This window comes from Varanus komodoensis, unplaced genomic scaffold (genome assembly GCF_004798865.1).
Source record: "Varanus komodoensis strain SLA01 unplaced genomic scaffold, ASM479886v1 scaffold14_1, whole genome shotgun sequence".
Taxonomy (NCBI): Eukaryota; Metazoa; Chordata; class Lepidosauria; order Squamata; family Varanidae; genus Varanus; species Varanus komodoensis.
Genome location: NW_025335438.1, coordinates 20445784 through 20469410, shown reverse-complemented (window position 1 = coordinate 20469410; position 23627 = coordinate 20445784). Strand labels below are relative to the sequence as shown.

Genomic DNA, 23627 nt, shown 5'->3' with positions numbered 1-23627 from the left:
TGCATGTACATTCAAAGTGTGTTGGAACTGTTTATTTTTGTGGAATAAAAAAATCTGTTTTGTGTACTATCTTGTTTTTTTTTTCCTATTTCTTTTGGCATCTTTTGTGGGGTTCCCCATTCTAATGATGCACCTGTTCCTCCTTGCTCCCTCAGACAACACTGATGACAGATCCTGGAGCAAAGTCCCATATAAGTTTAGATCCAATCACATCCCAATTATTGTTTTGTAGTGGTGCTTAAGTTAATTTGATTATAGTTTGCAGTAGGAATGCTGCTGCAATTTGGATCAACCTGTATTTGGATTGTAGATTTGTGATATTGTTTGAGTGGAATTACAACTCAAACTAGGCATTCCAGAATCTTTTAGTGGATCCAGAATATTCTAGAAAATGCTGGAACCTTCTCAGGTCACAGCGATTATGTGCAGAAGCTTCCTCAGAGACACCTGGGTGGCTGCTGTCTGCTTTGAGCATGGTGCACTGGAGGACTCTGCACATATAAGACATTCTTAGCATTTCTGCCTTTCTAGTTGATAGGCTGATGCCTTTTCCTTGAGTAAATTGCATATTCTTGTGTCTTGGGGTATAGAAGCAAACTATCAGAAGATTTAAAATATCTCACAATTAATAATTTTAGCAATGAAAAGGCAGACTCCACAACTGTAGCATGAATTCATGGAATAGAAAGAATATACATAATCAGAACAGCATTCTTACTATACCTGTGGAATAGAGACTGTGAGACATGATTGCTTAATGGCTTACACTTTGATATCTTGAGAGTTCTTGAAAATTTAGATAATGGCAGCTATTATATGGATAGCTCTTCTGCCTAGGCTATGTTGGATGCTTGGTCAAATTGCCATATAAAACTAGAATTATTCTACTGTATGGGCCTGCTTGTCATTGTTGCCATTCATCTGCAAATCATTGAGTCATTTGTATTTCCAGTTAATATACTACCTGGTCATAACTTCTATAACCTTCTGCAGGGTTGTGGATTTGGTGCTACTTTTTCAGCTGTTGCCATTGCAGTATCTCCAACAACAAGAGTGTAACCCAAAGCAGTACAGCCTGGCTGTTACTCTTAATTCTCCTAGGACCATTTCCAGGAATAGCCAGTGCAGAGGAACTCAGTCAAAGTACAAGTGTAGCTGTACAGGAGAGAGAAGGGGAGGGAGGGAGACTCACCAGGTTTATTTTGGATAGCAAAGCCCAAGGGTGCTTGCCTAGAAGAAATGGATCAGATCTGACTCGCCTCCAGGTTCAAAGTATAGACCAAAAATAGGAAGGGACAGGACCAAATCCTTGTCCCTCTTTTAGCTCTTTGTGCTCCAGATTTCCATCTCCCAGGGCCTTTCATCCTTCAGACACTGAGGGGGAGATCCCAGGAAGGCATCAGAGAAAGAAGGTGGCACTTCCACATCTTTTCCCAAGAGGACACATCATTCCTCCACCACCTCCACCCCAAACTGGAACTGTTTTGTTCTGTTGCTGAATTTGCAGTGGAAAGGACAGATAGGAATATGAAAAAATGCCTCTGTTTCATATGTAGAGGAGAGGAAGTCCCTTTCTTGAATGTCTTCTGTATGGATCTTAAAGTTTCCTTCCATTAAACTATCCCCTAAAGTTGGGGAGGTAACTTAACGGAGGTAAGTGTAACCTCCCCTGGCTGTTGAATTTGTGAGTATATTGCACTGGCTTATACCACCAGAAATTTGGTCTGAACATGTAGTAGCCCACCCAGTAAGGAAAATGACTACTTAAGCCTTCTGGAGGAGGGTCCTACCAGAGAAAATCAATGGACTCATCATGTGATCACTGGTGTAAACTTTCATCAGAAGCTATGAAATCAACTTATTTTCTACTGCACATGTTACCTTTTCTAGATGCATTCTCTAGATGGTATTTTTCTAGATGGTATTTCTGTCCTAGCAGGAGGCCAGCTCGTAGGACCTGTTGGTCAACCAGGGATGCATTCTTTTTCACATCCCCCAACCAGCTGGCCTCCTGCACTCAAGGAGAGAAATGGAAATTCTTTATTCACCAGTGAATTTCTGTTCGCCACAAATAAAAGAGTCTGGCTGTGCTTGCCCTTGTTTTACATTTCCTGGCTTGGCAAACTTCTCCAGCATTGCTTCTGCAGCCTAAAGGTCATTTGAGGAAATTAGTCAATGACTTCCAATAGGACACAGATACATTGGAAAAACTGACTAGAGAGCCTGGGTGGAGACTCGGCCTCCTCTGTAAAAACCAAGAGACTGTCTTTCTGGCCCTGGAGGCAGAGTCTTTCCCAAACTAGCAGGCCCTTACTTAGTAAGAACAAAAAATTACCAGTGAGTTTTTAAGATATGCAGTAGAGATATTGGTGGTTTGTGGGATTCATTTTACACATCAAGCTATGTGTTGTCTGTCTACTTTCCTGCATAGTTTCTTACTCTTGAGAGCTACTCTGTATTTTTCCAAAATGCAGTTCTAGCACTGAAAATCAGGGCTACCATATTGTTTAAGACATTGAGCTGAATCACATGTACCAATAGTGCACGAGGGGGAAAGAACATGTACACTGCCGTCTTCATGCCTGATGGTTTCACTTTGATTCAAAATCACATGATCAGATCCTTCGTAATTAATTGAAGGACTAATCAACCCAGCAGTTAACCCATTGTAGGTTGTTGATTAAAAGTGAAAGAGGCTGGGGCTCTATGGGCAATGTGCCTACTTTCTCCTATTTGTCCCCAACAGCCTCTGGTTTGGTCAACCTGCGGGCTCTCAGGTTGTGCAAATAGGTGAGTTGTGCCTGCCATCGAAGATAATGTTGAGGAACCTAAGAATTAATCCTTGAAGACTTGATTTTTTGGTCTTGTTTGTACAAATCCAGTCACAAGGCTCGTGAAATGCCAGTGGAGTTCTTGTAGTGTCAACTACCATGCACTTTGGACATGGGTGGAGAAGAATGGAGGTGGAATAGTTCCCCACATATCTGCCTAGTCCAACTTAGATTTTAAAAGGGGTTAATCAACATCCAGCACTACTACTTTCTGCAGTGTCTCTTCAGTTCTCCTTCAGTTGCAGCCATTGGATAGTCCTTCCTCTGCTGGTATGATAGAGCAGGTTTCCCCAGCTTGGCATCCTCCAGATGTTTTAGACCTTAACACCAGCCAGCATGACTTATATTCAGGAGTTCTGGATGTTGTAGTGCTAAATAGCTGGAGGGATTGGGTTGAATAATGCTGGAAAACAGGGTTAAAAAGGGTCTGCAGTACATGTCCCATAAACATTCTTGCCAGGGGTAGAGCTGCTTGCAAAACGTCCTCCTGGGTTCAGTTCCCATTGAGGACGCCATGACAGGAAACAGTTCAGAGAACTTGGAGAATGATTGCCAGTCAGAGGAGACAGCATTAAGCTCAGTGTAGCTGTAGGACAGCTTTGTATGGCAGATGAATCTTTAAATTCAGCTCAATAGATTTCCCCTCTCCTCCTCCAGTCTTATTTTTTAAACGAACAGAATGTTCTTGTTCAAAATGTATAGTATAGTAAAATATCTAGAAAGCAAAACCAAATGTTTGACCTAAAGTAGCTTTCAAAAATACAAGAACGTTAACAAGTTTTTTTCCTGCAGTTTTGGACAGCTGCAGCTGTCTTTGTTCTGCAGTTATTTCTGTTCTTGCCAAAAAGTTACATCATGCATACTTATTACAAGATGCTGCAGTTGTGGTCCCATCTGTGATTTTTTAGTAGAGCATGTTCATCACTGCTATTGAGCTAATGCAATGATTCTTTCGAGAATTATCTAGACATTTTTGAATGAGATTTTTTGGAGCAAATAGCTTTATGTAGTAAAATACATTGCAAACCCAGAGAAGGATGACATATTTGTGAGGGAATGAAATATGTTGAAGGAAAAACAATATAATTTATATTAACAAGTTATATTTTAAAATTGTCCATACAGAGAAATAACCTCTTTAATAGGAAGATAGTGGCTCCTGTCCAAAAAATGGTCAGGGCATAGTTTGGGCTGTGCACTCACATTCATATTCATAATCTCAGGTCCACCCATTAGTAAGAAGACAAACTATGTAAGTTGCAACAACATTTGGTTAGTGGAAGGATTTGGTTTTATTCCCTTATCCAAATGGTGAATCATTTTTCCCTAGAGCTGATTGCACTGCTAACCTGTTCAGCAATACATATTGTTCAGGAATACATGTCCCTCATGAATGTACAGCTTTCTCTCCCATTTTAGAATCCTTTTGAGTGTGTGGACATGGGTCCAAAACTAGAAGAATAATGCATGTTCAAAAATCAGTTGTTTAGGACTGGTCCTAGGTGTGGACCCCTTTATTTCACCCCTCAGCATGAATGGACAGGGAGCCACTTGCAAAAGTTATTGTAGCAAGTCACATACAGTAGTACCTGGCCAGCCTGATTGCCCTGAAAAGAACAACATCAGCAGAAGGTACAGCAGATGTTATTCTGTTTGCTCATGAGCTAACAAGGCAGACTCATATGAAGACCTTGCTGCTCTGTACAAGAAGGCTGAAGATCTGAGGAGGTGAGGGACATAGGTTGTGGGGGTGGTATGTGCCTCTCCAGCTCTTTTCCCAGTTTTATTCTTCAGGTATGAAGTGGTAGCGGATTTCATTACTATATATTGTGATATTTTATCAAGAGAATTGGTATCCTGCGCAAACCCCCCCCCCCACACACACACACATTCTATATCAATAAAAGCTGAATTCAGCTTTAGGGCCAGATTCCCATTCTTGAAGCTTCATGCTAGCAGTGGCACACAAAGAGCCCCAAATTGGTAGAGACAACCTTATTTTCATGCACAGACCAGTGGTGTGTATTCAGTTTCACATGAGTGTGTGTGTATGTGTAGACCAGAGCTTATGGCTGGGTTTTGATGGCAAGCCATGGTTCCCGCATGTCCCAGCTTTAATATGCAACCATTACTTGTGTCATATGAACCCAGTAAGTGTTAAACATCTTTTGTATAACCATAAAACCAGATGGTGCATCATGCAAAGGTATTTTAACCCTTGCATAACCCATGTTTGCTGGGTCCACATGGTGCAACAATCCCCAGTTTCAAAATGGCAGCCATATTCAGAACAGCAGTGATGCATGTCCTGCAGCTACACTATAGGTTATACAACCCATGCTGAACTGTTGTATTATGTGAAGAGCCCCCAGTTCCAGAGCAGCTCCTTCTTCCTATTCTTGCAGAGGCAAAGAGGGAGCGTCTCCAGAAGAAGCCATCTTAGCATGGCTCTTATCTTACCCATTAAAAAAAGAGGTACATGCAGAGCCTTCCAGAGCCTTGAAACATGCATAGCTTTACCCTAGGATAGAAAGTCCATTTTGACACCTTTGAGGACTTGATGCAATTTTTCTAGCTATATGGCTGGGAGTGGAAGCACAGCCATAACCTGCTGAGGAAAGAATAACTAAGCCTCCTCGCCTTGTGCATTATATTCTAGTAAGAGCCCGCCAATCAAGAGAAAGCAAAATGTGTAGCTGCATAGAACATCCAGCTTGGCCACTGAGCAATCCTGCTGTCCTATTAACAGTCACTTTTTCTTTGTATTAAAGCCAGGAGTCTCAGCTGAATTCTTTCCTTGATACAAGATGCTGGGCTTTTCTTGATTTGTGTAAATATACATTCCCCAATATTTAATACAGTTTGTCCAGCTGATTCCTTTTCTTCATTTTCCTTATCTCTTCTTCTCCATAGTTTTGGGCCTCTTCTTCTGTGTCCTGTTAGTTGCTGTAGAAATGTCAGACACATTTTGTGCATGATGCTGTGCTGAAATACCACTTCATGACTGACTTAAACAGAATCTTTCATTGAAAAAATGTACCAGGCAATTCACTCAACTCCACAATTCAGCACTTGAGATCTGAATAGTATATTGGTGATGGTATTCATTTTGATGATAACCACATTGCAGTCAGGTCCCTGGCAGAAAATGGAAGAACCAGTTCAATTATTTAAAATAATATATATTATATTATTATAATTCAATTATATTATTTTAAATAATTGAACAGTTATTGAATAGTTGATTTGAATTAGCAATATTTGGCTTGTTGTGCTATCTTTTCTGTAGAAAATAGCCTATTGTGAGGTCACTTTGTAGACCGCACCAGATTCTGCTTTTTCTTATGAAAAGAATAGTGTAATATGTTAAAAAGGGAGGGTGAGTTTGCCATGTCTGTGCTATAACAGGCAGTGGTGTGATCTGTTATAGAATTTCTGCACTCTAATTGGGTCAAAAGAAGTTATCACTCATGCATGTAGCCAACACAGCCACATTTGCCAATACACTCGCTAACCCAGCTTCTGGATATTGAAGACATTGATGACTAAATCAATACCCCAGGGGAAATTAAGCACATCAAGCAGTAAAGGAAATACTGAACTGCTTTCAGAAAGATTTTTAAAGCATGTTTTATAATGCTGAAAGCTTTGATCATGATTCTCTTCAGTAAAATCTGTTTACCATTGGTGTACTTAGAACCAGTGTGGTGTCAGAGAACCTGTGTGGTGGTGATTAGAATGGTAGACTTGGGACATGAGAAATCTGGTTTCTAATCCGCACTCACCATGAACCTCAGCCCAACCAGCCTCACAAGGTTGTGAGAATGAAAACTGAGTGAAGGAAAACTAAAACCCCTTGGGTTTCTTATAAGAATGAAAAGGTAGGCTATAAATACAATGTAATAATAATAAACTCTCATTCTTTCCTCATACAGGAATTGAATGGTATCAATAAAGGAAAGAGTACTTTTAACCATGTGCAGGGTTCTGTGAACTTCCTACTGAGATTATCTATTATCTGCACATTGTTAATATTGGTAATGGCTTCCATATGAGAGGACATGAACCTGACTTCCAGTGAATTTGAGCTGTGCTTCCTCTTAGCTAAAAATTTACACTGTCCACATAGCATTATTCCTTGATTTCTTTAAGAGAAAGAGATACAGTGCCATACCAGAAATAATAAATACATCAAAGTTGTTAAACACATGATCCTGGTAGCATTTGGGGCTTAATTTTAAGCAAGAGTCCAGCAGACTTTAGGGTCTATCCCATTCTTAGTCCAGGTCACAGAGAAGGCCTTCCCCATGTCCCAACCACCTGTTCCTTTATCACCATCAGGACATGAAGAACCTCTGGCAGATCTTGGGGGGGCCACAGTGTTCCCTTAAACTATGCATCCAGGCAGTTCTATAATAACACAGTCCAGCTACGTTGTAACTCTCCTGCCAACATAAATAACATCTTAGAGGGGGCATATCTGCAGTCAGATTTTGGCTTATTTTTGTGGATACCAAAAAGCCAGTTTCCAAAACAGCTACCTTCTAATTACATTATTCTGCCACTGGTTCCCCTCCCATGACATATAGTTAAAATTGTTACTAGATGTCTTAGTGGGGTACACTTACCAATCCCATAATGTGGATCATTTTACTCCTAACATCTTGTTCCTTTTTACTAGTTTCTTCATGTGATGACATATGTTCTAAATTTTGTGCTAATCCCTGTCTCTTGCTGAATAAATTAACCTGAAATGTTAATTTCTGGAACAAAGACCTGGTTTAAAGAACATTAGGCTTTAAAGGAGGAAATGTATAGGATAAGTAGTGTTTAAAATCTAGCTACAAGCCCTTCTCTCCCTTTTCTTCCCTCTTCTGTCCCTGTACTCTATTCCCAGTGGTTTTATATGGAAAAATATAATGAAATGGTTTTATGATATGAAAGAAGTATGCCAAGGAGAGAGGGGAACATAATATTGTCCACTGACAGTGAAACTGATCAGTATTAAGGGATAAAGTGTGATGGCTAGGTTTGTGTGTGCTAATTGATTTACTGCTGATTATGGGCAAGTATACTGTGCTGTAGTTCTTTTTAACTTTGCAGATGCAAACATAATGTTGGCAAACGTATAGGGCGTTCTGTTATCCACATGTGTGTTTTGTGTTGCAGGTAATAGTGAATCTCTTTTGGATGAAACATGTGTGGATGTGTTTAGAAGTATCTCCACTGAACTCAGGAGGCTTTACTTCCATGTAGTAGTGCATAGGATCTTAATTACCTTTTTGTTGAACAGTACCTTGGCAAAAGGGTCTGAGGGAGAGAGTATCAGGGCTACCATGTCAGAAGGGCAAATGCTAGCTAAACATTTTGATCCAGGTTTCTAACAGATTATGCCCCTAGAAATGTCATGAATTATATGGTTAAACACAAGGGTAGCCATCCTTGGCATACAACCTTGCTTATTTTACTATAGTTTTAGGAATCACTGGTAAATTATTTGTGCATATCTTCAGTCCCTGCTGAATTCATGGAAATTGTGCAATAGCAGGTAGAGTGACCCTTCTTTTTATAGCCTCATTCATACTGAAATGCAACTACTATTATAACTGCAGCTTTTTATTTATTGTACTATAAGTTTAAACATTTCACCATGGAGCAATCATATATGGGGGAAAAGGTATAATAAAGCTTTAACAAAGAAACTTCAGGGTAGAACTGTTGATAGCCATTCTGTGTTTATTCTGTATCTGCCACTCCAGGCAGATAAAGTAGAATAACCATGTTTTTAAAAATATGACTGGCAGGTATGGGGGAGCCTGAGAACTACTGGATATGCAGGGGACCTCTTTCCCTCCATGATGGTTCCAACTAAAGTAGCCCCTCTGCCCTCCAAAGCCACTGTTTGCATCTCGAGGAATATTTTAGTTGGCATTAATAGCAAGGGAGGTTTGTGGGGGTGCTTTGTCAGGACCACAGTGTTCTGGAAGGGGTAAATTAGCCTCTCTCACCTCTTACAGTCATGATGCTGTCTTAAATAAGGTGTTATTTATATATTTAAAATTGTGAGTGTTAACTGTATTCATCCAATTAAGGTCATATCTAGCACGGCCCTGAGAATAGAAAATTGTAGCTGAAGTGGTTCTCACATGCTTGAGTGGGCACAGAAGCAACATAATCAGACATAATCATGAAAGAAGGGCCCATACAGTAAATATCAGTTCATTATAGGCCACTGGTGTGTCTGAAACTACTGATTGTACATTGGAATTGGCTTTCTTGCACCAGTTCTTGGTGCCATAGCAGTCTTCTAAACTGGATTGTCCTGTTGGCCTTGGAAAATTATGTCCAGTAAGTGTGGGCACATGGACTGCATATAATAGGTAAAAAATTAATTATTTCCACCCCAGTGCTACTTTGTTCATAAATCTTGCCAGATGTTTCAGAAGCTGTATTCCTTTGTATCTCAAGCAGTAGAACTAAATTTTGATGAAACAGCAGAGCCTGATTGAGAAGCACAAAGTATCAGCCTAATTCTGCCTCTTTATCAGGGTCTTTTTCTAGTTGACTGCTATCGCTGCCTCTCTGTTCTGATTTTACTTGGCTTTAGGTAGTTGTTAGTTTGACTTTCTGATTTTGGCAGTCACTTGACACTTGAATTGATAGCCATTGCCTGGGTTCTGTAAGCTTTGATGCACTTTTAACTTGTGAATGCTGGTGCCACACTGTGAACCAGTGTTCCTCAACCCTGGAGCCTTCCAGATATGTTGGACTACATGCTGACTGGGCATGATGGGAGTTGTATCCCAACATATTTGGAAGGTTGGCAAAGGCTCTCATCAACAAAATATAACCTAGCATCCTAGTTCATAGTATTAAATAGGAATCTCTTCTTATGTATACATGTGAATGGTTTAAAACAAAAAGTGCCATGCAAATCAAGAGAACAAAAATCTACTTGAGTATATTTAAAGGTCAGTATGCATTAATTGTTGTTCTTTCCAGCAATATTTCTCATATTACAGATTTCTAATGATCATAAACAGTCACATAACTATGTGAAAAAATATAAATTTGTAGCACTATGTACCTGCAGCAGATAGTAAGCCTGGTTGCTGTCTTCTATAACTAATAATTCATTATCTCAACTTTTTGCATTATGATTACTATATTTGTATTTTCTTGTTTTAGGGGCAGCTTATTGCCAGTTCATGGATATGTTGTTTCCAGGATGTATTAGCTTGAAAAAAGTAAAATTTCAAGCAAAGCTGGAGCATGAATACATCCATAATTTCAAACTTCTACAAGCATCATTTAAAAGAATGAATGTGGATAAGGTAAATATGGACCATTTTAGAATAAAAATTTGGTACAACTTGAAGCTACATTTCACAAACATATTTTCTTGTTCAAAATGCTTCATTTTTTTAAAGCCATTTTATCCTCCCTATCAGTACTTGTGCTGAGTGGCTATCACATTAGGTTAACATTTAACTCCACACAACAGACCAACCTTGCATTTTTAACCTACACCCAGAAGTACCTCTAGTTGCATTATGAATTAAGTGTCCCTGAACAGTAACATCAGAGAATGAACACCATCACTATTAGATGCTAGATATTTGGAATATAGTTCTAGGGTGATGGCCTTAAGATCTTGCCCCCTTTAATGGAGCAGTCCTAAATGCCATCTGGGAAGGTGGAGAGCAGCAGAACCAACACCTTATTTAGAGCCCTGCTGGATCTTATTGGTGGAGCATACGGAAAGAAGTTTCATAGTTCAGGCTCCCCAAAGAAAGCCACTGAGAAGGCCCGTCTTCTATTTACCATTCCCTTTATATCCTTAAGGGACAGCTGTTTCAGAAGGATCTCCTGACCAAATCTTAATAGGCAGGTAAGTATATATGGGAACAGATGGTCCTTTAGGTAGCCAGATCCTAAGCCATTCAGGGCTTTATAAGTCAAAACGAGCACCTCAGCCCAAACCTCGTGATGATCTCTCTCAGCAGTTTCATGTAAATGTTAAACAGAATGAGGGATAGTATAGAGCATTGCAGAATCCCATGGTGTAACCATTACGAGACAGAACAACTATCCCTCAGCACCACCTTCTGGACATGATCAACCAGGTAGGAACGGAACCATTGCAAGGCACTGTCCCCAACTCCCATCCTGACCAAACTCTTTGGAAGGACACCATGGTCGATGTTATTGAAAGCCACTGAGAAGTTCAGGAGAATCAGCATGGTCAGACTCCCCCCGTCTCTCTCATCCTACAGGGCAACCAAGGCAGTCTCTGTCCCAAGCCTGAAACCTGATTGAAAAGGATCTAAATTTTCTGCCTAAACATACACAGGGTTGCTCCTTAAATCATTTATCTAACTTCCTATGTTGAATACAGGTGATTCCAGTGGAGAAGTTAGTAAAGGGGCGCTTCCAAGACAACCTGGATTTCATACAGTGGTTTAAGAAATTCTTTGATGCCAACTATGATGGAAAAGAGTATGATCCAGTGGAGGCTCGGCAAGGCCAAGATGCTATTCCACCACCTGATCCTGGAGAACAAATCTTTAATTTGCCCAAAAAATCACATCATGCAAACTCCCCTACAGCAGGTGAGCCATTATTGACCTTTACTACAGAATGTTCTTCTACAGTAGTAATTTTTGAGTAGTACATTGCCAGTGCAATCACCTTCCTATCAGAATTGCCTGAAATATGGGGTCTTTTTATACTTATCATTCACAGTGTTCTGTCATGGCTGCAGTCCTTTACCTGCTTATATGAGAGTAAAACCAATTGAAGTCATTGTGATGTACTTTTGAATAGTCTTGCTGTAAATGTTTTAAAACTAACACAAGTATGTGTGTACAATGATATCCCCTAGTAATCTATAAAGTCTCAGGTTCTAACAATGCATGAAAGGACATGTAGATAGATTTCTTTCATTGGCAACTGCAGTAAATCCATCCTGCTGCTGCTGCTCTTCAGAATATTTCACTTTCAATACACTCCTTCCCTTCACACACAACTAGTTGTGGGCTGTACCTAGCATTTCTGAATATACCATTCTGCTTCTGGTGTATATAGTAGTAGGCATGCTGTTGTGGAGGACATACTTGTTTAATCACCAAGGCATGTCCTCTCTTCACAACCCCATGGACAACATTCCTCCAGACTCTCCTGTCTTCCACCGTCCCCTGGAGTCCACCAAAGCCCACACCCACTGCCCCAGTGACCCCATCTAGCCATCTCAGCCTATGCTGTCCCCTCTCCTTTTGCCTTCAATCATTCTCGGCTTCTCCAGTGACTCCCTCCTTCTCATTATGTGGCTAAATTATTTGAGTTTCATCTTCAGTATCTGACTTTCTAAAGAGCAGTTATAAAGTCGTCTCTTGGGTTGTTGGAAAACAGTGTTTGCTATGACTTCTTGACAAAATTCTGCTAGCCTTTTCCCTGCCTCATTTTGTACATGCCTGTTGCTACAATTTTCTTTTGGCTTTCTACTTTAGCATTCCAGTTCCCCATGATGATAAGTACATCATTTTTGGAGTTATTTCTAGAAGGTGTTGTAGGTCTTCATAGAACTGGTCACTTCAGTCTCTTCAGCATTAGTGGTTGTGTTATGTGGCTACTGTGATATTGAATAGTTTTCCTTGGATTCAAAGTGTGAATTATACTTTGCATCAATTTGGGGCTCTGATGCCACAGTTAACAGGATTCTGCCATGATGGTAGTGTGTCTGTTTTATTTCTCACTTGTTTGCTCTTTATTTCCAAAAATGACAAAATACAACCTTAAAAATGAAGGATTTTTAAAGAGAATAGTCTGTTTAAAATGATGTAAATATTTTGCCCTACCTTTAGTCCTTTTTTAGACCTACTAGGGTACTAAATCATTGGTAATAAATCCCACAGAGCCCTTCTGTACTTAAGAGCAAATTCTTAGCTACTGTTCTTGTAGAAAGGCATAGGCGATATTAAGGAATGGGATGAGTGGTTTTCTCTTATTTCTTTTTCAAGTTCATTTTTACAGGAAACTGCTGGCATAATCTAGTTTTATGGTGATTGGAATGTTTCCAAATCCTAAGTGCTGGCCTAAGAGTAAGAAGTAAATCAATCTCAATCTCTCTCTCTCTCTCGCTCTCGCTCGCTCTCGCTCTCTCTCGCTCTCTGAAGGTTTTAAAACATACTAATATATTCCAGTAAAAAATACTAGTATGTGCCATTAGATTTACAATGGTGGTATAGTGGCAGCGACTAGGAAAGCCAGAAAAATAACAAAAGGTGTCAGCCCCAAGAAGTACTTTATTTTGGCAATAGTTAAGTAAGCAGGTAGTTTTGTACTTGCTTAAGGTGTGGCCTGGCAAGCATACACATTATGAATTTGTTACTTGCTAGAGTGCCAGTTTTCCTTTAAATGTTATTTCAAGTTCCTAGATTAGCCTTCTCCAATTTGCTTTCTTCCAGGTATGGTAGATTACAACCCACAAGTCATACTGGGTGGGGCTAATGGGAGTTGTAATTCTATATATCTGAAGGACACCAAGTTGAATAAGTCTGATCTAAGAATTCTGAAATTATAATTCAGCACGATATGACGTTATCAGCTTCCAATTATAGAATGATTTAATGGACATGTCCAATGGAGTAATAACATGAACAGGAGGTGCCTATGTTCAGGCAAAGGGGCTCTAGTTTATTCCACTTTCCCGCTTCTCTTTGCAATCTTCCCCATGTCATGTGCTATAATGTACCAAATTCTTAGCGGTGGTTCCTTGGAGACACTGAAGCCTCAAGTATGAAGAGGGATTAGGAAAAGTTTGGAGCCTTTGCTGTTAGGAAAGGATTGCTCTTTGGAAACTTGCTGTTTGGATCCAGGTCAAAAATTGTTTCACCTACTTTTGGCTTCAACTGTCAGCAGAGTCCTAAAGTCATACTCTGCTGTAGAACATGTTCTGTTTGGACTAAAGTGACAGGAAGGGTCTGAACATGAAAACAGTCTATCTTGGGAGAGTGGCCATTTCTATGAGACTTCGATAGCTTTCATTGGATCCCTAAACTAATGATGATCAGCTTTTAATAATGGAGCAAAAGAAAAACAAAGAAATGGAAGAAAGTGCAATGGGGAGAAAGTGCAGGCAAGGGCTATGTAATCCAAACAAGAAAGCCCATCAGTGCTTGCTATTACTCATGCAAGGGCATGAAATAGCAAAACAAATATTCCTTCATGTGCTGATAGTTGTGGAGGGAAAGGGAGTTATTTCACTTCTTGGTCTGAACCCTACCTTGTGCCTTTGCTTTCTCTGGAAGGAGAATTGGAGCAGTGGATGGTCCAATTTTAGAGGGCCCTTGGGCAAGACATCCTCAGTAGCTTACTCCCTAAGTAAGTCTGTCTCCTTGGCTTAGTTGTTATGCTGCTGTTCCTCCTTCTACTTGCTACCACCTGCTTGCTTTCCAGCCAAAGAGTCAGTGCACAAATAACAGCATCTATTATTCCAACTTCAGGTTGCAATGGTGAAGGAGAGGAGCAAGTCCAGAGGGCTCTTGTCAATATGCTCCCAGCTGGGTGTGGGCCCTCAGGAGGTGTCTGATCATGCCAACATTGATGCTGGTCTTATCTTGCACCTCCATGCCTTTTTAGTCTCTGCTGTTCAGCAGTCTTCCATTTAAACCTTCCCACCTACAGGGCAAACAGAACAGGAGGAGGAGGAGGAGGAGGAAGGGATGATAACAGTGACAATGGCAATGATTTTGTTGCATGTATATCCCACTTCTTCCCCTTCTCTTGTGAGAAACCCTTTCATTTTATCCTATCCTGTGAGGTAGGTTGGACTGAGAATAAGTGATGGGTCCAAAGTCAGCCAGTGAGCTTCATGACTAAGTGGGGACTAGGACTAGGCTCGCCCAGGTCTCCAGTCCTACATTTGAACCACCAAATTACACTGGCTTTCTAAAATGCCCTTTTAATTCTCCCACATATCTTGACTGACTTCTCCTGCTCTCTGTACCTGCTGCAGCTAGCTGTCATTCTGAGTTCAGCTATCAATATTAGAAGTCTCTGAGAGCAGTTAGTTTCAGGCAGCTTGAAGTAAATTTGAAGGCAAGGGGCATTTAGCATGAAGTGATACCCCATTAAACACATTGCTTTCCATTAACCAGTGATGCAGTGGCAAATTGCACTCATGGCAGTTCTCATAGCACTGCTCCCAGAGGGGACCAAAAAGCAGGCAGCTCTTAAAATTTTCATCACCATCAGGAGTGGGTCTTTTGTAAAGCTACAGGCCCTTAAAGACCAGGCTGTCATGAGCTGCTTCCTCCCTTTTTCTTTTGGGTTATCAAACTCAAGACAATCCCTTGAAGTGCAACTATTTTATTGAAATTTAACAGATAACAGAACAGTATGAACTTTAAATAGCCTTCTACCAGAGTTGAGGGAGAAGTATCTGCCCATGTAAAAAGTTGAATCCAAACTGGCAGTGTTCCCTTTGTCCCTCCCTTTCAGTAAAGCTTCTGACTCCCCTCTCAGGTTTGTTCTTGCTTCTAAGAACCTTCAGCTAAGAACAGGTAAGAACCTTCAGAAGGTGACTTTGAAACTTCAAAGTCCTCTCCCCACCCCTCCCTCCTCCATCTCCTCAGAATCCGAAGACAAATCTATCAGTCTGTAATGAGCAAGGGATGGGCTCCCTCTCTATAAGCCCACCTGATAATATTTTGCATTAAAACAGGATTAACACAAAACTATATATTGATATTCGGAAATTCATTCTAACTCCTAATATGGTGTGAGGTTTACAATTAACTCAAGGAAAACTGGATTTCTACGGGGTAACAGAGGACACTAGTGTCCCTGCTATTTAAAAAAAAAAAAGTCAGTACATCATCCCTGTGAGCTGTGCTTCCACAACACCCCATAACTTATTTGAAGTTATGATTAATCATTTGGTAACATTGCACCTGTTTGAAGTATACACAGATTTTATTTAGCATGATTCTTTGCAAGCTGCTGTTTAGTTGTTAATAATTGTGGAACAGTTTCCCAAGAGAGGAATGCTTTGTCTCTTTGCTGCTTGTTTTTTGAAGTCCAATATATTCCAGAATATCTTTTGGGGATACTATTTTTAACTGGAATGCAACCATGACTGCTACTGCTTTAAATAAATTTGGCTGAAATTGTAGTTATAACTGATATTTTACTGTGTTTATGTCTCTTTGGATTTTGAGCTGCCTTGATTTTGTGAAATATAAGAGGAATGGAAATAAATGCAATAGGGATAAATGAATAAATTGTTGAAAGTGCATTTGAGAAGGTCAAATAATCTTGGTTACAGTATTTGGTTTTAATTCTGTGTTAAGGCATTCCAAATAGTCTTGTACATACTCTCAGCTAAACACCACATCCATGTCCTGGGACACCCTATAATTCTTTGTGTGTGTGTGTGAGTGTGGTGTGTGTGTGTACACAATAAGCTGATTTGGCTGTGACCTTTCTGTTAGTATGTCAGTGGTGTTACTAAAGCTAAATCCTGGTTGAGTAAGGAATAAAGAATGGCCTTTTTAGATAATGATAACTCCAGGATTACATGTGTCAGACTATATATACTTTTAAAAGCAGATTTGAGAAAGCAATGTTTGCTTAATATTGCCATCTACAAGGTAAGCAATTATTAATTTTATGGTAGCTTCTTTTAAGAAACTTTGTCATTTGTATGGGCCAGTTATGAAGGATGCACATTTGTTTGAACACAGGTTCTCCTCTTAAAGGCAACACTCCAATCCCTTTCAGTTTATTATTGCTATTATAAAGTAATATTTGAAGAACAGGACTAGTTGGGCTTTTGGAATAATCCAGCAAATATCTCTTTGCAGGCAAACAAATTAACCCACAAATTTCCACCAGACATCTGTGCATGACCGTAGTTAAAACATAGTGCAGGGTTCACATGCAACAACTACCCATGAATCAATAATAGCCCATGATTCAACTCACAGGGCTTGTTCACATGTAATGACAAACTTGTATATGGGATGTTACTGGAATGTAGGTTGTTGCTAAAACCTGGGTTGCTGTTAAGTACATATCCTGCACTATGGTTTGAGTATGGGTTGTTCACCATGAAGAAGTCAGAGTTCGCAACCCAACAATAAATGATATTCCTCTTCTTGGGTTTTTATGGTCAATAACCCATAGTTAAACAATAGTGCAGGGTTTGTACATAAAAACCTGATTCAGCAACAAACCAGTGACAACCTGTATTCAGCCTATAGTCTGAGTTGTCACTATGCAGAAACCACACCAATGTCTTTCTATTTAACTTTTATTACAGATTTGTAAGGTATATATTTAATACATTTGACTTGGACACTGGGGCAACTCAGCTGTTCAGGGAAACACATGTTGCAGCATCATTCCTGTGTTTCAACTGCCGGAAGCTTTCTGTGCATGAAAAAAACTAACTCTTAAACCTTGATATTTTACTCAGTGGGAGGGTGGAAATGGGTTTGGGGAATTTATGTCTGTCTCCTTTTCATACGGATTACACTTACATGAAAGATAAAGGGATGATTGACAAGGAGTGTGGATATGTAGTAACTATAATATGGACTTCTATTTTTGTTCATTGCCAGTAGAAAGTGGTGGAGGTGGGAGAATACTGGGTAAGATTTAAAATGGCCCAGTGCTGGGGCTTTTGTGCAGTCCATAGAGCATTACCATTTCCCATCCTATGACGATAGCTGAATGGAATAAATTTTTCCAAAATAAGAATAGCTCTTTGTTTTGAAAATGTATTGCTATGTGATTGTGTGTCTATGGTGTAGACCATACAACAAAGCCATCCAGTTTCTCACAGACTGGCTTGAAGCATATTAGAAGCATTAACTTTTCACAGAAATTCTCTTATCCCTAAGGGGCAATTGTTGTGACAAGTCATTACGGGTCAAGGATAATGCAGCTTAGAAATTGTAGCATAAATAGTTCCTTAGGACTAATCTGTTCAATCTGATGTAGCTTGGATAGCAGAATTAACTTGCTACAAAAGTGCTGGCTTGTGACTGATAATGGCTAATTTTTATCACTCCCAGAACTGCAGACCCCAATGAAAATTGAGATATAACTCATAAGCAAGAGATGTATTTTAATTTTTATATCTTTTTAAATTGCTAGAAACATTTTGCAAGGGAAATTGAGATCACCTATATAGCTATATTCATAGGAGCTGGATACAGTCATTTCAACTGACCAGCATCAAATGCCAAACCATGTTTACATCTCCCTGTATTAGTTAGTGGCTGGTGAAAAAACGAACAAAGGACCTGGCTTCTGCTCACAGTTTGTAGATAAATGTGACGGAGCATATATTTGAACACCCGTAATGTGGGTCAATTTTATTTCTTTTTTGTGCTGCAAAGTGCATTATATTAAAAAATTCCTGTTTTTTCTTAGAGCTTTATAAGGAATGTTCCTTCTTGGTCAGTTTGCCAGCAAGGGCCACAAATAACCACCAAGGGCTGTCTAGTTCTGTATTAGTTTCCCCCAAAAGCTACCAGATGCCTTTGAGAAGGAGGGCATATGAAGGCAATTACCCCCTTCCATTGTGGTGGTTATTCTGGGTTACTGTAGGTGAAAAATGTTTATGTAAATCCCTCTTCCATTTATCTTGATTATATCCATGGCTGCTGGAGTGCTACTGCATAGTTGCCAATTATAAAATGATCATGGAAAATGTACCGGGGCACTTGCTTATATATTATAAACTAGTACTTGAAGTTTTAGTGCATGCACCCTCTCTAGCCAATATTTCTCTTGTGGTTGTGATTTTTGGTGGTGCTGGTGGTTTTTGTTTGCTTGTCCAGAAGGTCAATCTGGACAAGACCAGGATGCTGTGAATGGGTGAATCTTTGACTCTTCTGGTGGAGAATGTGCATGTGTTCTGAATAGGGTGCATGGCCCTTGAAGGAGTAGCTTCATAGCCCTAGGAATTGCCTGTTATTTCAGGCTGAAACACAGCAGTCAGACTAACAACCAGAACCAGAAGGTTTAAATGTACAAGTCCAATTCTGTTTCCTATCCCAGCTGAGGCCTGCTTGAGAGCACAGTACCTGATGAAATGCCTCTGTTGACCTGAATTTATCTGAATGCTATGATCAATATCTGAGGCCTGACTCAAGTGCCATCTTTGAGGGAGGCTTGGAGGGAACAACAGAAAAAGATATAAATAAACAGAGAAATAAAATATAAATGTAGCTAAGTCCCACTGATTCAGTTTAAATTTGTGAATGAATAAATAATGGCGACTGCAAGCCTCAATATTTGTATTGATTTAACAGGCTGCAAATTTGAGAATCCCAGTTCTATTCCATTGCTAGTGCTCAGACTTTCAAATCAGCAAATACATTAAATATGATCAAATACTTTATAGTTTGATTTTATATTCTGCTGCTTGAACAATTGGCTTTAGACCAGTTGCACCAAGGCCAGTAGCAAACTGATTCTTCAATTAGGTTTTAATAGAAATATTTTTTCATATCTTCCTCCAGTTCATTTGCAGTTGGCATTCTCAACAGATTCTACCACATTACATCTTTAAAAATGCATGAAGTTGCAATTATACATTCATTCATTAGCATCTAATAAAAAGGATTGAAAAAAGAGAGAAAGAGAAAACTAATCTTTCTTATAGATATACTTTCAGCTACCAGGTTTGTTGTTTTGTTTTTCTCCCACACTTAATTATGTTAGTTTATTCATTCCTTGTTTAGAAAGTTACTTCTGCTTCCACAGTGCTTCTCTTTTGTTTCAGCAGATCCAGATCATACAAGATCTGTACAGGAGATAGGTAGATACATGGAAATAGGCTTCCCAATTTAGCTAAAAGCATTTTTTCCCCCCATGATGGATTTACGAAGTGGGCTGGATGAACTCTAGATCTCAGGGCCCTGAAAAAGGGTTCTGTTCCTGAATATTGAGAACAGCCATCATGAACCTGGTACAATCTGGTTGTTTTGGACTACAACTCTCATCAGCCCCAGCCAACATGACCAGTGCCCAAGGATTATAGGAGTTGTAGTTCAGAATATCTGCACAATATCACCTTGGGAAACGCTAATCTACTTCATAAAGATCTGATCTGGCCAAATTTCAGAGAAATACAATTGAAAAGCTTAAGTTACAAAAGCAGGAGGGAAGGAGGAAGGTATATTTTATATGGAGGGAGAAAAAGTCAATATGGAAAGCAAATATTGATAAAATTCCTTTTGACGTTTTATGCTGTTGTGACATGGCCCATAGCTTTTCCCTCCCTCTCTCCCTCTGCCTGCCTGCCTGCCTACCTTTCTTTCTCACCCCCCCACCCCCAACCTCAACCTCTGGAAACAGCAAGAGAGGAAGCTGTGTCCCCAAACAAAAATTTAAATTGCTTTAAAGCTCACTTTATTATGCCCAGTATGTTTAAGAAAGGACTTGCCTTCCTTGGGGGGCTGCATCTTTTCAATGCTTCCCCACTTTTAAAATGGTAATTTTGCGGTGTGGGCAATCTGTTGAATTTTAAAGAGAGGATAGTAACTTGTTAGCAGCCTTATAATTCAGTCAAATTTTAATTTAGATCTTAAGAGAGGCACTGTGATGTAGTGGTTAAGAGTATGGGACTGGGATGCAGAAGATCTGGGTTCTAGTCCCCACTCAGCCATGTTGCTCACTGGGTGACTTGGGGCCAGTCACAGACTTTAAGCCTAACCTACGTCATAGGGTGGCTGTTGTGAAGGTAAGAATGAGAGGAGCAGAGTTATGTAGGCCATCTTGAGTTCCTTGGAAGGAATAAAGTGGAATATAAATATAAGATAAATATGTAATAAAATATAATAAATATTTTGTTGATATTCAATGGATGGGATTTCTTTACACTTTCCCTGCCTAAGTCCAGTTTTTCAGGAGAAGATAAAAATTTACCTAAATAACTTAGGAGGTTTTCATCTGATCTTTTATCCCCTATTGTCAGTCTGTGGTTTGGCTCACTTGCACAAGGCAGCTGGAACTTAGTAGCACTTTTTAGATTCAGGAATCTTGTTTGTATGTGAAATCTTTTTCACAGCAATTTAGTCTTCAGCAATGGCTTGAAACTTAATGGCAGCAAATTCATTTCAGGATTGATATATTGCAAAGAATAATCTTCACTTTTTAATTGTATATGGAAGTATTTTCTCAGAAGTAAGCCTCACTGTGTTCACTCGGGTATGCTCCCTAGAACATGTGTATGTAATTGCAGCCTCAGAAAGTTTTGATCTGCTGAATCATCTGTATGGATTCAAAAGTGACACGAAGTAATCATTTTGCTTCTTTATTCTTTTGGGTGGTTAAGCTACATCTTCTAGAAACTGCACAGCTAGAAAACATGGTTACATCCTTGTAAACTTGGGTGATTTTAATGTGAATATTAAACTTTTTCTGTTTCAATATGAGTAAACAATTTAAAGTATTTACCCAGCAAACAGACCAACTACTCTTTCAAAACCCTTTCTAATATACCTTTTTCAGGTGCTGCCAAATCCAGTCCAGCTTCAAAACCAGGCTCAACACCATCTCGCCCATCATCAGCAAAAAAAACACCTCCAAGCAGCTCAGCATCTAAGTCTGATAAAGATTTGGAGACACAGGTCATACAGCTCAGTGAACAGGTAACATGCTTAAGCTACCAGATGGGAAACTGCTCTTTGTCCTGAGGGCTTCAGTAAAATCTGTTCAGATGCTGAACAGGCAATGATGGCAAAGTGTGTTTTCTGATTTACTGGTAGTTTTATCAAGCTGCCTTGGCACATGCATCATGCAACATGGCAAGTGTCCCAGAATGATCAATTTCTAGCCCAGAAGGAGTTGTTTTGATGTAGGCTCCAGTTCTCGGGGTTCTTCGTCGTGGCCTCTGTGCATCACACATATGGGTGCGGGTTGCTGCGCCTGCGCAGTGCCTAGGCCGGAAGATTAGAAAGCTAACGGTTTTTGGCAGGAAAACTCCGCTCCCCTCCCCCTTTGTGGTATAAATAGAGTGGAGTGTCCGCCATTTTGCTCAGTCTTTGCGACTGCCGTTCGCTGTGCCTCGTGCCTGTTCGTCTCTCGCTATAGATCTGTGCCTCTTCGTTGTTTTTTCTCAAAAAGTTTAAACTTCTCTTACTCCAAGTTTGTTCTTCTCCCCAATTCTGTCCGTTTTCTTCTTGAATTCTATATATATATATATATATATATATATATATATATATATATAAAAATAAATAAAAATATCTTACCCTCTATACTGTCCTCTTTTCTTCATTTTTCCACGATGGCACAGCGGGCGGCATTCCGCAAATGTATTGAATGTGGATCTAAAATGTCGCCGGCCGATCCACATGATCTATGCCTCCTCTGCCTCGGCGAGGGGCATAGGACCGGCATGTGCGGTCATTGCTTGGCGTTTACCAAGCAGGTGCGGAAAAATAGGGAGAATCGTCTCAGAAAGCTCCTATGGGATCAGGCATTAATGCAGTCTGACCAACTGCTCCTACGGCCTGCTTCCTCTTCGTCCGCGCCTCCTCAGCGCTTCTCCTCCACCGTGAGCGCTCCAGCAAAGCATCCTTCCTCGACTTCTGCCGACCCTCCTCAGCGTCCTTCGGATGAGGGCACCGCTTCTATGGGGGCTCAGTCACTGCCTTCTCCCCCAACTAAGAAACGGGAGAAGCGCAAGCATACCAGCCTGGATAAAACTTCCACCCATAAGAAGTTGAGGAAGGAAAAGGTGGATAAGCCCGCTCGCAAGAGCAAGAAACCTGACTGCCCAAAACAACAAGGCTCAGGTTCATCGGGCTTTCGGGACCAACGGCCACCACGGTACCGACCCCCTTGGGACCGGCCCTGCAACTCGTTATGCAGGTGACACCACCGGGATCCCCCAGGCCAACCACTCGGCCTGAGAGAGTGCCTTCCCAGCAACAGGAGGAGCCACTTCGGGAGTCCATCTCTGATGGCGCCGAGGGAACACTCACCAACACCCATGCCACCGACTGAATCTCGTGGCCTCACCATTACCTCCTAGAGGTCGCAGCCGTTCATCTGAGCGTCGAGATGAAAGTTGGTTGATTCCAGGATATGGTGCTCCCCCCGGCTGGGGTGGGTACCAGTCATATCCCTATTTCCCTCGTGAGCAGAGATCACCATCGGTCCTGAGGGATGTGCCATCCACCTCCAGGCGTACGGAGACGAGGCGCCCAGCCTCCCCTGAAACCTCCTCCTCCTCAAACGACGACCAGCTGCACTATGTGGAAGACTCCAAGGACTTGGAGGTCGACTCCACATCCCCTGATGTGGCTGTCGCATATCAAGGGCCTGCTTCACCCGACGAACCTCATGTCTCGTTCACAGAGCTCATGTCCCGCTTGGTTCGTTCACTTGAAATCAAAGCCCATCAACAGCCAGGCCCTTCGACAGATCACTTCTATGACGTCGTTCGGAGAGAGCAGTCCGCATCCATAGCTCTGCCACTTATAACTACACTGCGCCAGGCTATGGTCCAACCCTGGGACCAACCGGCCCAACCACAAGCGACCTCCCGCAGATATGAGGCTATGTATAGAGTTCGGGACAATGACATTCCCTTCCTGCTCTGTCACCCAAAACCGAACTTTCTTGTGGTTGAATCCTCCCAGGGCAGGGAGTCCAGGGGACATACCACTCCTCAGGACAAGGAAGGGAGAAAAATCGATATGCTTGCGCACCGAGTCTATGCGGTCTCTGGACTCGGCGTGCGCATATCGAACTACGAAGCGACACTGGCAC

The 23627-nt window shown here is 40.8% G+C and overlaps 1 protein-coding gene across 7 annotated transcripts in view; it reads left to right on the top strand.

Moving 5' to 3' along the window:
- The window catches only part of MAPRE2 (microtubule associated protein RP/EB family member 2), a 114231-nt gene that overhangs the window by 74111 nt on the left and 16493 nt on the right, over positions 1 to 23627 (top strand). For all 7 annotated transcript variants that reach the window (XR_006414095.1, XM_044424178.1, XM_044424177.1 and 4 more), the window contains 3 exons: positions 10020 to 10165; positions 11230 to 11443; positions 21360 to 21499. Coding sequence is in view for 6 of the 7 variants with exons in the window: in XM_044424178.1 (XP_044280113.1) it covers positions 10020 to 10165; positions 11230 to 11443; positions 21360 to 21499 (500 nt within the window). In the remaining variant the exon portion in view is untranslated. The remainder of the gene's footprint in view (positions 1 to 10019; positions 10166 to 11229; positions 11444 to 21359; positions 21500 to 23627) is intronic.